Source organism: Cherax quadricarinatus, chromosome 27, assembly GCF_038502225.1.
Source record: "Cherax quadricarinatus isolate ZL_2023a chromosome 27, ASM3850222v1, whole genome shotgun sequence".
Classification (NCBI taxonomy): domain Eukaryota; kingdom Metazoa; phylum Arthropoda; class Malacostraca; order Decapoda; family Parastacidae; genus Cherax; species Cherax quadricarinatus.
Window position 1 is genome coordinate 14,562,181 of NC_091318.1, and position 14,858 is coordinate 14,577,038.

General features: G+C 39.4%; 1 protein-coding gene across 2 annotated transcripts in view; it reads left to right on the plus strand.

Annotated features, from left to right (window-relative positions):
* Positions 1-734: 734 nt before the first annotated feature.
* Positions 735-14,858, plus strand: part of LOC128691096 (hydroxyacyl-coenzyme A dehydrogenase, mitochondrial) — an 85,334-nt gene continuing 71,210 nt past the window's right edge. Inside the window, exons 1-2 of one of the 2 annotated variants that reach the window (XM_053779897.2) lie at positions 735-921; positions 12,497-12,769. In XM_053779897.2, the coding sequence (XP_053635872.1) occupies positions 805-921; positions 12,497-12,769 (390 nt within the window). In that variant the 5' untranslated portion in view covers positions 735-804. The remainder of the gene's footprint in view (positions 922-12,496; positions 12,770-14,858) is intronic. The other variant, XM_053779896.2, reaches the window with a different exon arrangement.

The window sequence follows — 14,858 nt, forward strand, 5'->3', positions numbered from 1 at the left end:
GGAAAGTCAGGAGACAGCTCAGGTGAAGAGATAGGTTAGGTGAAGAGATGAGAAAGTTAGGAGACAGCTCAGGTGAAGAGATAGGTTAGGTGAAGAGATGAGAAAGTTAGGAGACAGCTCAGGTGAAGAGATGAGGAGAAACTTAGGAGAGAGGTAAGAAGTTGAGAGAAAGTCAGGAGACAGTTCTGGTGAAGAAATGAGGAGAAAGTTAGGAGGCAGGTCAGTTGAAGAGGTGAGGAGAAGGTTAGGAGGCAGGTCAGGTGAAGAGGTGAGGAGAAGGTAGGAGGTAGGTCAAGTGATGAGAAAGTCAGGTGAGGGAAAAGCCAAGGTCAGGTCGAGTCACATGTACTCAGGAGAATAGAGCATCTGATAATGTTTTGTATAAGAAGTTATAAATACAAAACAATTCCTTTAAAGCTAATGTATCTTTTAGGAACATAAATATTATAATCAAGCCAGTGTAACATTCCCACAGGGACCCAGTTATAACTTTGTTTGGTGCGTAAAATCATATATAACTTTATCTTATCGAAGTTACTTTCATTAATATCCTCATTATGCACCCCATACCCATCCTCTGGGCGGTCGTCAAAATATTACATAAGTACGTATTGCATCCAGTGTCTGGGTTGCAAACTTTTGATAGCTGAACAAATTTTAGTGGTAATAAAATATTTATCTTACTGAAGAGAGTATATAAAAATAGAGAGATAAATGTGTAATTAAGGAGGGTCAGAGTCCACTTGAGTGTACTTGTCCCAGACCACCAGTCCACCGGCAGTGTCCGTGCCACTTATCACAGTCATGGCGTTCTTCACTACTCTCACCTCTAGGACTTTCTCTCACTCAGCTATGATGTCAAATTCCATCAAGAACGTGACTGTGATAGGCAGTGGCCTCATGGGTGCTGGTATAGCCCAGGTAAGACACCTACACACCTCCAGGGAGGCTCCTACGTCCCTGTGAAGGGGGGGTGGATGCTCTTGATCTGAGGAATTAGACCTGTGCTTCCCTTCCCTAGATCGAATCCAAAATGCCTCCCATTATCCCAGATGCACTATAGCCCCCATGGGTTTAGCTCTTCCCCATTAATATAATAATATACATACATTTATTTATAAGAAGCCAGGGCTCCGTCCTACCCTCCACCACTGTTACGAAAATAACTGGCATTTTATTACCTTATCTATATGATTCACTTGTATTTTTTATGCCCATAACATGTGTGCCATCAAGACCATTGTAATTTATTTTTATTGATTTTGCAAAGCCTTATTAATTGTTACGTAGATAATCACAATGGATGTACGTCAAACTGGCTCTCTCTGGGTATCCTATATTAAGTCAGGATAATTTGCTGCGAGTATGAGCATAAAATCTATGTGGATATTGCAGCCAGGGTATAAATGTGTCACACTAAAACAATGTATAGTTATCTTAATAAAGTTTATTGTTGAGTCAGCTGACGTTGGCCATAGCAACTTTGTTACGTAATGATGCTCTGAAAATTTATTGTTTTGTTTTATTGGGTTTTCCTAAGGTCATACTTTAATAATGTATTGTAATTAAATGTCCCTAATAATTTTGTACTTAATGCAAGTACTATAATTGTAGATATTTTAAATAGTGAATAATTTATATTTGTTGCTTCAGCCTAAGTACAAATTTGGGTTTTCAAGTTCACTCTTTTTTTTTTTTAGGTTTACTATAGCATTTATTTTCTGTATAAAAAATATTTTGTTTTAAGTAGAATGAACAGCATTGCAGTCTTCATATAGTGGTTGCCTTGTCTTGGGGTTACCTGCTATTTTTGTGCTACATGAATACAGTATCCATAATAATATCAACTTAAGGTTCACCACACATTGCCCCTCAAGGAAGGTTCCTTGACGGTGGTGAGGGGCTCTTGATCTAGGGAATTGGATCTGTGTTCCAGGTCCCTGAATTGAGCCTGAATGCCTTCCATCCCCCCACAGGCGCTGTATAATCCTACGGGTTTAGCGCTCCCCATGATTATGATAATAATAATTACCACACATAGTTTACAGACTATTATAGGCATAGGATATAGATTATTTGCACACATGCAAGTCAGTTGCTATATGTAGATTGAACCCAGAATAACCCAAAACTGTGTTACATGTAATAATAATAATCTTTATTTCTACAAGTACATGTACAAGGTATACAGGCCTAGCTGACATCAGTTACATACTACTATATAGAAAGCCCTTTGTTATGCAGAGCATTTCGGGAAAATTGTCGGTTTTGTCCCCAGGATATGACCCAGTTGACTAACACCCAAGTACCCATTTTATTGATTTTTTTTAAGCATACATACAGAGGTACAAAAAATACAGGTAAGAGCAGCATGCCATAGCATTACGGGCTGGCTTAAAATTAACTGGGTGAACAAGGACAACAGGCAAGTAAGTAAGTAAGTAAGTTTATTCAGGTATACACAAATACAGTTACATAGAATTATTATACATAGCAGCATATGTGTAGAGAACCTAGGATAACCCAAAAAAGTCAGACAGAGTGACTTATTTCCATTGGGGTCCTTTAACCTTATTATTATAATATAAAGGTTATAATATTTTCTTATTATTCTACAATGAAGATAACATCTTATTATCATACTAAAAAGACTATCTACTACACGAGGGTCATTAAGACTATCTACAATACGAGGGTCATTACTAGGAATAAGGTAAAATTTACACGTATGTTAGCTAAAAAATAGAAAATCATTCCCCTCCACGCCCAATGTTTGCACCCTTGCCGGGGATCAAACCCGGACATCAGCGTGTGAGCGAGAGCTCTCACTCGTATATCCATCCAACCTATATATAAAGCTGCCCAAAGTTCTTATCTCAGTGACACTACCTGGAGTTTTTTTCCACTCATCTACCTCGAGTATACCTGTAGAGAGTTTCAGGGGTCAATGCCCTTGCAGCCTGGTCTGTGACTAGGCCTCATGGTGGATCAGGGCCTGATCAACCAGGCTGTTACTGTTGGCTGCACGTAAATTGACGTACGACCCACAGCCCGGCTGATCAGGTACTGACTATTGCGAAACTATTATTTCTTTGTATCCTTTTGAAATCTAAATTTGTCCAACCTAACACCATTGCTTGGAGTATACCTGGAGAAGGTTTCTAGGGTCAATGCCCCCGCAACCCAGTTTGTGACCAGGCCTTATGGTGGATCAGGGCCTGATCAACTAGGCTGTTACTGTTGGCCGCACACAACCCAACATACGAACCACAGCCTGGCTGGTCAGGTACTGACTTTAGGTGCCTGTCCAGTGCCTTCTTGAAGACAGCCAGAGGTCTGTTGGTAATCCCCCTTATGTATGCTGGGAGGCATTGTTGCTAGTCCTGTCATGGATAGACACCTTTAGCTTGTTATTATTGAATTATTTTATCACTTTCTTCTGAATATAATAATAATAATAATGATAAAGCCTTTGTAGTTAGGCAGTAGAAGAGTTTATTTAGATTATTACCCCAACAGGCTGGTTGATCAGGCTCTGATCCACCAGGAGGCCTGGTCACAGACCGGGCCGCGGGGGCGTTGACCCCCGGAACTCTCTCCAGGTAAACTCCAGGTAAATGGTTAGTAACTCAGGATAATCCAAGAGAGCCACTGTATGACATTTTTTTCCATTGTGGATCTTTGATCTTCCCCAGGATGTAACACAAATAGTTAACACCCAGGTACCTACGTATTGCTAGGTGAACAGGAGCAGTAGGTGTAACAAAACATGCCTAGGTTCACTTCAGTATACAATTTACTATATAATCCATTGTAAAAATGTAAATTATTTAATGTATGGGACCTAAATAAACATTTAATGTTTCCTCATTTGCTTGGATCAAACCCTGGTCCTTCAGACATGAGTTAAAGGCCTTACCATTTCATCCATAAGTCAAAGATCCAAAGGATTTTGCTAGGATGTTATCTGAGTTAGTCATGTTTAATAGACTAAAAAAATTATGCCCCCGTCTCAGGAAGACTGAAGCAATGCAATTTGTATAAAAAAAAGAAAGCTTAAAGAAAAGAACAGTTAATTTTAATGTTATATGAAACTAGGAATGTATCAGTGAAATGCTTACACATGTATTTTAATTATTGCCTTTTAGATTATTTGATTATGAAAATTGAATTATAGAAAGCCATTGCCAGATTGAGATTCCAAGCACAGTGCTTACCAAGGCATGCAGGGTCTCACAGCGGTCTCCTATATAATGCCATTGAGATTACTTTGCTCATCATGGTACTGGTGTACATGGTACACCAGGCCACGGTGCCCCCTGGCCTGGTGGCTAAAGCTCTTGCTTCACATGGCAAGGATCCGGGGTTGATTCCCAGCAAGGGTAGAAACATTGGGCGTGTTTCTTTACACCAGTTGTCTATATTCACCCATCGGTAAAATGGGTACCTGGTTGTTAGTCGACTAGTGTAGGTTGCATCCTGGGACAAAACTGACCTAAGTTGCCCGAAATGCTCTGCATAGCAAGCGGCTTTCTATGTACAGTGGAGCCTCAAAAATCGAACTTAATCTGTTCCAGGAGCTAGTTCTAAATTCGAAAAGTCTGAAATTCGAAGCGATATTTCCCATAAGAAATAATGGAAATACAATTAATCCGTTCCAGAAACCCAAAAATATTCACACAAAAAATACATTTTATAGAGATTAATTACAGTTTTACATACAACAAATACTGTAGTTTTTAACTATGTATAGTAATACACATAAAATAACATTTTTACTTACCTTTATTGAAGATTGGTGATGGCATCTGGGAGTAGGGAGGAGGAGAGAGGGAGTTGGGGTTAGTGTTTGGAGGGAGATTCCCCCTCCATGAGGACTTCACGTAAAGCCCTCTCTGGGGTTACTTCCCTTCTCTGTCTTTTAATGCCACTAGGACCAGCTTGAGTCACTGGACCCCTGTCTCACAAAATAACTGTCCACAGTCCTCTGTTTCTGGCACCTCTTTAACATTTCCCTAAAATGGGACATGGTTCTGTCACTGAACTTGTTGCAAAGATGGCTTGTTTCAGCTTGCTCAGGGTGGTACTTCTGCACAAACATTTGGACATCATTCCACTTGGCACAAATCTCCTTAATCTTTGAAGAAGGCACCTCATCCACTCCCTATATTAACACCTTTTGCAACATCAGCTTCCTTGATTTGTTCTTTCTTTTACAGGATAGAACCGATGGTCGACTTGTTTTTCCCATACATCCTGGCAAGCTCAACAAGTCTCACACCACTCTCATACTTCTGTATTAGCCTTTAGCCGAATTAATTTTCCCCATAAGAAATAATGGAAATAGAATTAATCCGTTCCAGACACCCAAAAGTATTAAACAAAATAATTTTTTTACATGAAATATACATTTCTCTACACAGAAACCAATGGTACATGCAAAATAAACAATAAATTAAATGCCACTTACTTTTATTGTGGAGTTGTTGATGAGTGATGAGCCAGGTGCATGGGAGATTAAGGTGTTCTAGTGTTTGGAAGGGGAATCCCCTTCCATAAAGACTTAAGGTACCAAATCCTTTGCTGGGGTTACCTCCCGTCTTGGTTTTTTAATGCCACTGGGACCAGCTTGAGAGTCACTGGACCCCTGTCGGACAAAATATCTGTCCAGAGAGCTCTATTTCTCACGTCCCCTTAGGATTTCCCTAAAATGGGACATGAGTGTCATTGTACATGTTGCCAATACGGATTGCAACAGCTGTGTCAGGATAAAATTCATCCATAAATGCTTGCACCTTTGTAAACATTGTACACATTACCTTAATCCTTGACAAAGGCAACTTTCTCCGTCTCTCTTCCACCTTCTCTGAAGCATATTCCTGAGCTGTGATCTGTTACTGTTGCACCTCAAGCTCTTGCGGCTCTGTAGTGGTTAGTTCTTCGTCGTCATCCTCCACCAACTCTTCCACATCCTCGCCACAAACCTCCAACCCCATGGGCTTCCCCAATGACACAGTAGATTCCACAACTGGCATAGGCTCCTGAGGGTTAGCCCCAAACCCTTCAAAATCCCTCTCTTGTACACATTGTGGCCACAATTTTTTCCAAGCAGAGTTCAAAGTCCTGCAAGTCACTCCCTCCCAAGCCTTACCTATAAGATTTATGCAACTGAGGATACTGAATTGATCTTTCCAGAACTCTCTTAGGGTCAATTCAGTGTCTGAGGTCACTTCCAAGCACTTTTGAAACACTGCTTTTGTGTAGTTTTTTTGAAGTTTGAAATAACCTGCTGGTCCATGGGCTGGAGGAGAGGAGTTGTATAAGGAGGCAAAAACTTAACTTTTATGAAGCTCAACTCCCCGCAGCTTGCTCTTGCAAGTCATGAGGATGAGCAGGAGCATTGTCCATTACCAGGAGGCACTTGAGTGGCAGTTTATTTTCCAGGAGGCAACTTTTCACAGTGGGGCCAGACCATAAAACTACTCCAGGAAAATTTCCCCTGTCACCCATGCCTTACTGTTTGCTCTCCACATCACACACAAATTAGCCTTGACAACACTGTTTTTCTTGAAAACACTGGGAGTTTCAGAGTGATTCATGAGTAAAGACTTCACTTTGCAATCCCCACTAGCATTACTACAAAACATGAGTGTTAGCCTGTCTTTCATAGGCTTGTGTCCTGGGAGTGCCTTTTCCTCCTGAGTAATGTAGGTCCTGTTTGGCATTTTCTTCCAAAACAAGCATGTTTTGTCACAATTAAACACTTGTTGGGGTTTTAAGTTTTCAGTGTCTATATACTCCTTAAAGTCCTTAACATATTTCTCAGCCGCTTTTTTGTCTGAACTGGCAGCCTCACCATGCCTTATCACACTGTGTATGCCACTACAATTCTTAAATCTCTCAAACCAGCCTTTGCTGGCCTTAAAATCATCAATATCATCACTATTTGGAGGCATTTTCTTAATGAGATCATCTTGCAACTGCCTTGCCTTTTCACATATTATTGACCGAGAAACACTGTCTCCTGATACGTAATTGTTTTTCGTTTATCCACACCAACGACAGTCTCTCCACATCTTCAATTTTTGCGATCTCCGTTTTGAAAACATACTTGCACTTTTTGCAACAACAACTTCCTTGATTGCCTTTCTTTTCGCCAAGATAGTAGTGATGGTTGACTGGGGTTTGTTATACTGTAGCCTTTCCAACTCGGAGATACGCACTCCACTTTTGTACTTTTCTATTATCTCTTTCTTCATTTGCATAGTAATTCTCACCCTTTTTACCACAGGATTGGCACTAGAAGCTTTCTTGGGGCCCATGGTGGCTTATTTAGCAGTTACAAGCACTAAAAACAATGGAATAATGCAAAATATATCGCAGGTACGCGTGGAATCGACTGCAACGGCTTGTAAACAATGGCACACTGGCTGTACAGTCTTGGAGTGGCTGGGCCCGCTCAGGCTGCATGGACATGTTCGGGATGAAAGCCTTTAAATGAGTTTTTCGGAGTTGGTCGAGCCAATATTTTGACGCCAAAGAGAGCCGTTAGTTGATTTTGGTGTTAGGCGATGCCGCCATTGGTCGAGGGTCCACTGTACCTGTAGAAATAAAGATATGATTATTATTATTAATATTATTATTACAGTGGATCCTCGGTTTTCGTTTGCTCTCGTTTTCTTTGATTTCGGTTATCAGTGACTTTTTTTCGTCAATATATTGTCTCCATTTTCGTTCCTCACCTCTGATTTTGTCTGCCGTACCAAACATGTCTGCCTGGCACTTGCACACAAAGCCTCCCATGCACACATTCTGAGTCAGTGTGGCGTGATTTCTCGGCGAGTGAACATTACCCTTTGCGTTCGTACGAAACATTTCATAATAATCTATTGTTTTTTGTGCTTGTTTAGTGTGTGTTACTGCTAAATAAGCCACCATGGGGCCAAAGAAAATTCCGAGTGCCAGTCCTTTGATGAAGGTGAGAAACATGATAGAATTCAAGAAAGAACTTGTTGAAAAGTACGAAAGTGGCCTGTGCCCTCGAGAAGGATTTTGAAGGGTTTGAGGCTGATCCTGACAACCCTATGCCTGTTGTGGAATCTATTGTGGCATTCAGGAAGTCCATGGGGTTGGATGTGAGTGGCCAGGATGTGGAAGAATTGGTGGAGGACCACAGGGAAGAGCTAACCACTGAAGAGTTGCAAGACCTTCAACTGGAAGAGCAACAAATTGCAGCTGAGGAAATTGCTTCAGAGGAGGGAGAGAGAGGAGAGAATGTGCCTTCTTCAGCAATTAAGGACATTTGTGCAAAGTGGAGCGAGGCGCAAAGTTTTGTGGAGAAATATCAACCTAACAAAGCTGTTGCAGGCCGTGTCTGCAACATGTTCCACGACAGTGCCTTGTCCTATTTTAAGTAAATCTTAGAGGCGCCAGAAACAGAGCTCGAGACAGATTTTTTGTGTGACGGGTACAGTGACTCTGAAGCTGGTCCTAGTGCCAGTAAAAGGCAAAGAAGGGAAGTAACCCTGGATAGGGCCTTCATACCTGAAGTCCTTTTGGAAAGGGATTTCCCTTTCCAAACAATAACCTCTCTTCCCTCTCCCCTCCTCGCCGTATCCCATACGCCAACAAGAGTCTTCAGTGAAGGTAAGTGTGACGTTAAATGTTTATTTATCATTAAAATTAGTCATTTATATTTATTTCTCATTGTTCTTTGTATGTAAAACTATATTTATTCTCTATAAAGTGTATTTTTTGTTAATACTTTTGGGTGTCTGGAATGGATTAATTGGATTTACATTACAGTATTTCTCATGGGAAATATTGCTTCAGTTTTCGTTGAATTGGGTTTTCGTCTGACTCGCTGGAACAGATTAAAAACGAATTCCGAGGTTCCACTGTACAGTGGACCCCCGCATAACGCTATTAATCCGTTCCTGAGAGCTCAATGTTATGCGAAATTATCGTTATGCGAATTAATTTTCCCCATAAGAAATAATGGAAATCAAATTAATCCGTGCAAGACACCCAAAAGTATGAAAAAAAAAAAATTTTACCACATGAAATATTAATTTTAATACACACAAACTTAAGAAAACATGCACAGTTACATGACACTTACCTTTATTGAAGATGTGGTGATGATTGATGGGATGGGAGGAGGGGAGACTGGATGGTTTTAGTGTTTAGAAGGGGAATCCCCTTCCATTAGGACTTGAGGTGTCAGGTCCTTTTCCGGGGTTGCTTCCCTTCTTCTTTTAATGCCACTAGGACCAGCTTCAGAGTCACTGGACTTCTGTCGCACAACATATCTGTCCATAGTGGCCTGTACCTCTCGTTCCTTTATGACTTTCCTAAAGTGTTTCACAACAGTGTCAGTGTAATAGTCACCAGCACGGCTTGCAATAGCTGTCTGAGGGTGATTTTCATCCATGAAGGTTTGCACTTCAAGCCACTTTGCACAGATTTCCTTAATCTTTGAAGTAGGCAACTTCTTCAATTTCTCTCTTCCCTCCTCCGAAGCAATTTCCTCAGGTGTGGCCTCTTGCTGTTGAAGTTGATCTAGCAGCTCATCAGTGGTTAGTTCTTCATTATCCTCCTCCACCAACTCTTCCACATTCTCCCCACTAACCTCCAACCCCAAGGACTTCCCCAATGCCACAATTGATTCCTCAATTGGCATAGGATTCTCAGGGTTAGCCTCAAATCCTTCAAAATCCCTTTGGTCTACACATTCTGGCCACAGTTTCTTCCAAGCAGAGTTCAAGGTCCTCTTAGTCACTCCCTCCCAAGCCTTACCTATAAGGTTTACACAATTGAGGATATTAAAGTGCTCTCTCCAAAACTCTCTTAGAATCAATTGAGTTTCTGAGGTCACTACAAAGCACCTTTCAAACAGAGCTTTTGTGTACAGATTTTTGAAGTTTGCAATAACCTGCTGGTCCATGGGCTGCAGGAGAGGAGTGGTATTAGGAGGCAAAAAACTTCACCTTAATGAAGCTCATGTCCCCACAAAGTCGCTCTGCCAAGTCTGTAGGATGACCAGGGGCATTGTCTAACACCAGGAGGCACTTAAGGTCTAATTTCTTTTCAGTTAGGTAATTTTTCACATTGGGGGCAAATGCTTGGTGTAACCAGTCATAGAAAAAGTCCCTAGTGACCCATGCCTTATTGTTTGCCCCCACAGCACACACAAATTAGCCTTGAGGATATTCTTTTGCCTGAACGGTCTGGGAGTTTCAGAGTGATACACTAATAAAGGCTTCACTTTGCAATCACACTAGCATTGGCACACATGAGAAGAGTAAGCCTGTCTTTCATAGGCTTATGTCCTGGGAGTGCCTTTTCCTCCTCAGTAATGTAGGTCCTGCTTGGCATTTTCTTCCAAAGCAGGCCTGTTTCGTCACAATTAACCCCTTCAGGGTCCAAGGCCCAAATCTGAAGTGGTGCCCCAGTGTCCAAGAATTTTCAAAAAAAAAAATTTGTGATTTTTTCTTATGAAATGGTAGAGAATCTTTTTGTGAAGGTAATAAAACAAAAGGTACGAAATTTGATGGAAAATTGATGAAATTATGCTCTCGCGAATTTTGATGTATCAGCGATATTTACGAATCGGCGATTTTGCCGACTTTGACTCCCAGTTTAGGCCACTTACAATATTCCAGTCAACCAAATTCTTAGTTATTTCACTAGTATTACTTCTATTCTATCGATTGAGCACGAGAAATCGCCAAGTCAACTCTTTCAACTATGAAATAAAGTGATCGGAAATTGTTAATTTGGCCAATTTAACACAAAGTTCAAAATATTCCAATTTCAAAATGGGGTCCAGAATAAACAATGTAGGTAATCCTGGAACTAAACTAACATTTCCTCTGTTCATTAGTTACTTTTTGAGCCGTTACAAATAAATTCCATTTTGATTTTTTATTCACTTAATGAATTTTTATTCACACCAAAAAATAGAAGATTTACTGTTATTCAATACTGTAATAATTGTATAAATATCATCACCATATTTGTGAATGCATATTAGACCCACCAGCTGGCGTGTATTAGATGTGTGAGGTCGTTTGTTTACTCTTGAATATCGGCAAAAATTTAACATTTCCGCTACTTTGAGCTCAGTTTCAAGCCATTTCCAGTGCTAAAACCAATCAAAATCATCTCTATTTCTGTAATATGTCTTCCATTCTATCAAATGAGACCAAGAAATCGCAAATACAACTATAAAAAACATACGAAAAAACACTGCAAAGTCGCTGTTTTAATCGAAAAATCATGATTTCAGTTTTTTTCTCTCATACACAGTGTGCTGCAGGATCTGTTTTATGTGGTGCACACATACCACATAGATGTATTTTCTCATATCTAGGCCCAAATGTACCACTCAGTTTATCAGAGTGAACTGAGCTCATGACGTAGATCTACGGTTTGGACCCTGAACGTAAAGCCGTAGATCTACGGGACGGACCCTGAAAGGGTTAAACACTTGTTCAGGTTTCAATCCTTCACTGTCTATGTACTCCTTGAATTCATGCACATATTTTTCAGCTGCTTTTTGGTCCGAACTGGCAGCCTCACTATGCCTTATCACACTATGTATGCCACTACGCCTCTTAAATCTCTCAAACCAACCTTTGCTGGCCTTAAATTCACTCTCATCACAACTAGTTGCAGGCATTTTTCTAATTAAATCCTCGTGCAACTTCCTAGCCTTTTCACTTATGATCGCGTGAGAGATGCTGTCGCCTGCTATCTGTTTTTCATTTATCCACACCAATAACAGTCTCTCAACATCTTCTATCACTTGCGATCTCTGTTTCGAAAGCACAGTTAAACCTTTGGCAAGAACAGCTTCCTTGATTGCCATTCTCTTGGACACAATAGTAGCAATGGTTGATTGGGGTTTACTATACAACCTGGCCAGCTCGGAGACACGCACTCCACTTTCATACTTAGCAATGATCTCTTTCTTCATCTCCATAGTAATTCTCACCCTTATTCCTGTAGGGGTGGCACTAGAAGCTTTCTTGGGGCCCATGGTCACTTATTTTTCAGGTAAAATCACTATAAAAAGGCTGTAATAATACGAAATGTTCCGATTGTATGTTTGAATGTTACCACGGAGGCTGGCTTGTAAACAATGCCACTGGCAGAACAAGTGAGGCTGGCTCAGGCCGCATGGACGCGTCTCGGACGAATTGCGTTGAGCGAATTTTTTAGCGCTATGCGAGGCAAAATTTTAGCGATAAAATGTATCGCTATGCGGATTTAACGCTATGCGATGCCAACGTTATGCGGGGGTCCACTGTATAAGAAATTTGTGAAGACAAACTACAAGTTAATTAAAATAAGAGGGTAAGGTTCATCTTGATCATGGGTGTAAGGGAACACATGGACTAGAATGAACTGCATGAAAATGTAAATGTTGAAAGTAGCATGTATTGGAACAGTTGTAGCTAGATATACAGTATCTATTTTTCTAACCCACCAGGTAGCAGCTCAAACTGGCCATTCAGTCATCATGGTAGATATTGATGATGCTCTTGTAAGTAAAGCACAAAAGAGAATTCAAGACTCTATTCAACGTGTAGCCAAGAAAAAATTTGGTGAAAATGAAGAAGCTAGCAAGTTCATCTCAGAATCCCTTTCTCACCTCACAACATCAACTGATGCTGTTACATCTGTAGGGTCTGCAGATCTGGTAGTGGAGGCCATTGTTGAAAATTTAGATATTAAAAAGAAGCTCTTTATGCAGCTGGATAAGGTTAGTGTGGAATTTGCATTTATTAGATAAAGTTTTGTATTAAAATCTTGTGACATTCAGATGCTATCTTTGAAAAGAATTTCAATGCATAATTGATGTATGGTAATAGTTTTTATTAATGTATTTTAAAATGTATATTGTAAAGCGTAGTAAAGTAAACTTAGGATTCTAATAAATATACATGTACTGTACTTTAAAATGTAACATATTAATTCTTTTGTCTTTGCTGCATTTGTGATTTTATTGCTATTGTTCTCTATGGTAACTTTCTTGATCATACATATGCCACTGAGCATTTAATGCAAGTTTCTTATTAGTTGAAGAGAAGGTGGTTTTGTAGTATGCACTCATGCTCATCTTGCCTCTGTATACTCATGGTCATTGTCTTCCACGAATGTTCACAGTGGTTGTCATGTGAATACTCCGCCATTGTCTTGTCACTGAGCTTGAAGTTGAAGTTACATTACTTAAATACTAAATGTAATATAAAAATGTTATCTAAAGAAAAGATTACTAAATGTAATGCATATTTTGATAATAATAATTGGGATTTTGTTACTCTTGAGTGCCTGCTCTTTCAAAAATTTACAAGCACTCACACACAGGCAAAATGCAACAAGGATGAAAAAGAAATACTGAAGGTTACACTCAAGAATGACAGTGTGATCATCAGGATCATGAGCTCTAGAAAAGAGATGTGCTTTCAACTGAGACTTGAAAGCATGAACAGATTCCCGACTCTTGATAATTATGACATTGGCAACCTGTTAAACAATCAAGAATAATTAAAGGTTCTTTCTACGAATGATTTCACCCCAACAGCATGAGGCTGAATCAGTCTAAAAGAGTCAGCAACAATTTGAAGAAACCTTGCCAAGTTCAATGTAAAAGGTACAAGCACATCAGTAAGATATGCTGTTCTCAGGTTCATTAAACTTATCAACTTTGAATATTGATACAGTTTAAATTCAGTTCTTGCCATGGTAGGGAGTTGGTGCAACTCATATAAGTTGGAACTAGTAGAAACTCTAGGTGAGAGCAAAAAAGACTGAAGTCTTTTAACCCTTAAACTGTCCAAGCAGATCTATGTTCATATGCGTAGTGCCCCAAAAGTAGATCTACTTTTTTTTACATATTTTCAAATATAACAAAAAAAAAGAAACGTAGATCAAAGTTTTTTTTACACGTTTTCAAATGTAAAAAAAGAAAAGAAGATCTACTTTTTTTACATACTTTCAAATGTTGAAAAAACGTAGATCTACGCTTGGACAGTTTAAGGGTTAAGCAAGTAATTAAGCAAACCCAAACTAACAGTTGCAAAAATCATATCAAGAGGGAATAAATGCATGGATGAGAACTAAGATTCTCTGCTGATTAAGGTATTTTCTGAGTGCATGGAAATTTATAATATCAGTATGAAAATTTCAAGATTTAGCAATTTGGTTGACATCTTACAACAGTAATGTTAATACAAAGAGATAGCAATACAAAATTGTATTAATAATTTTAGTTTTAGTAATTATTAGCGAGATAGAAATATAGTGGTGACAGTATGTGGAAGAGTATAAATGCTGAGTGTAATCTGGATAAACAGGTTGCTTTAAGCATTTTTGACATTTATATTCATTAAATTCAGTAGATAGGTTTTCCAGCAGTATTTTGGAAGCAGTTGGCAGATAGACTTAGAATCTTCTTCATGAGAGTAACGTATTTTTGGGCCTTTTATTTGTATGGATGTTTTCCTCGGGTTGAATTGAATACATGGGCTGTCAAAGAGAGATTTGCTGCTTATACTTCGTCTATGTATTTTCTTGCAGTTCTCCAAGAGTTTTAGACTAGAAGCATGCCAGAGTATTGGTAGTTTCAGCTGTTTTGATGGCATTGTTATCAACCTAAAATTGAGTATTGGTATCACTAAAAATTTTGATATTATCCCATCTCTATTCTTAAATATGTATTTACTGCATATTATAGTATGCCCTTGGCTTGCTACTGTATGCGGCAGGAAGGTGTATTGGAGTGGTAGAAGAGGAAGGCATAGACCATAATACTCCATTAGTGATGTAGTAATCTTTCCCAATTGAAACAT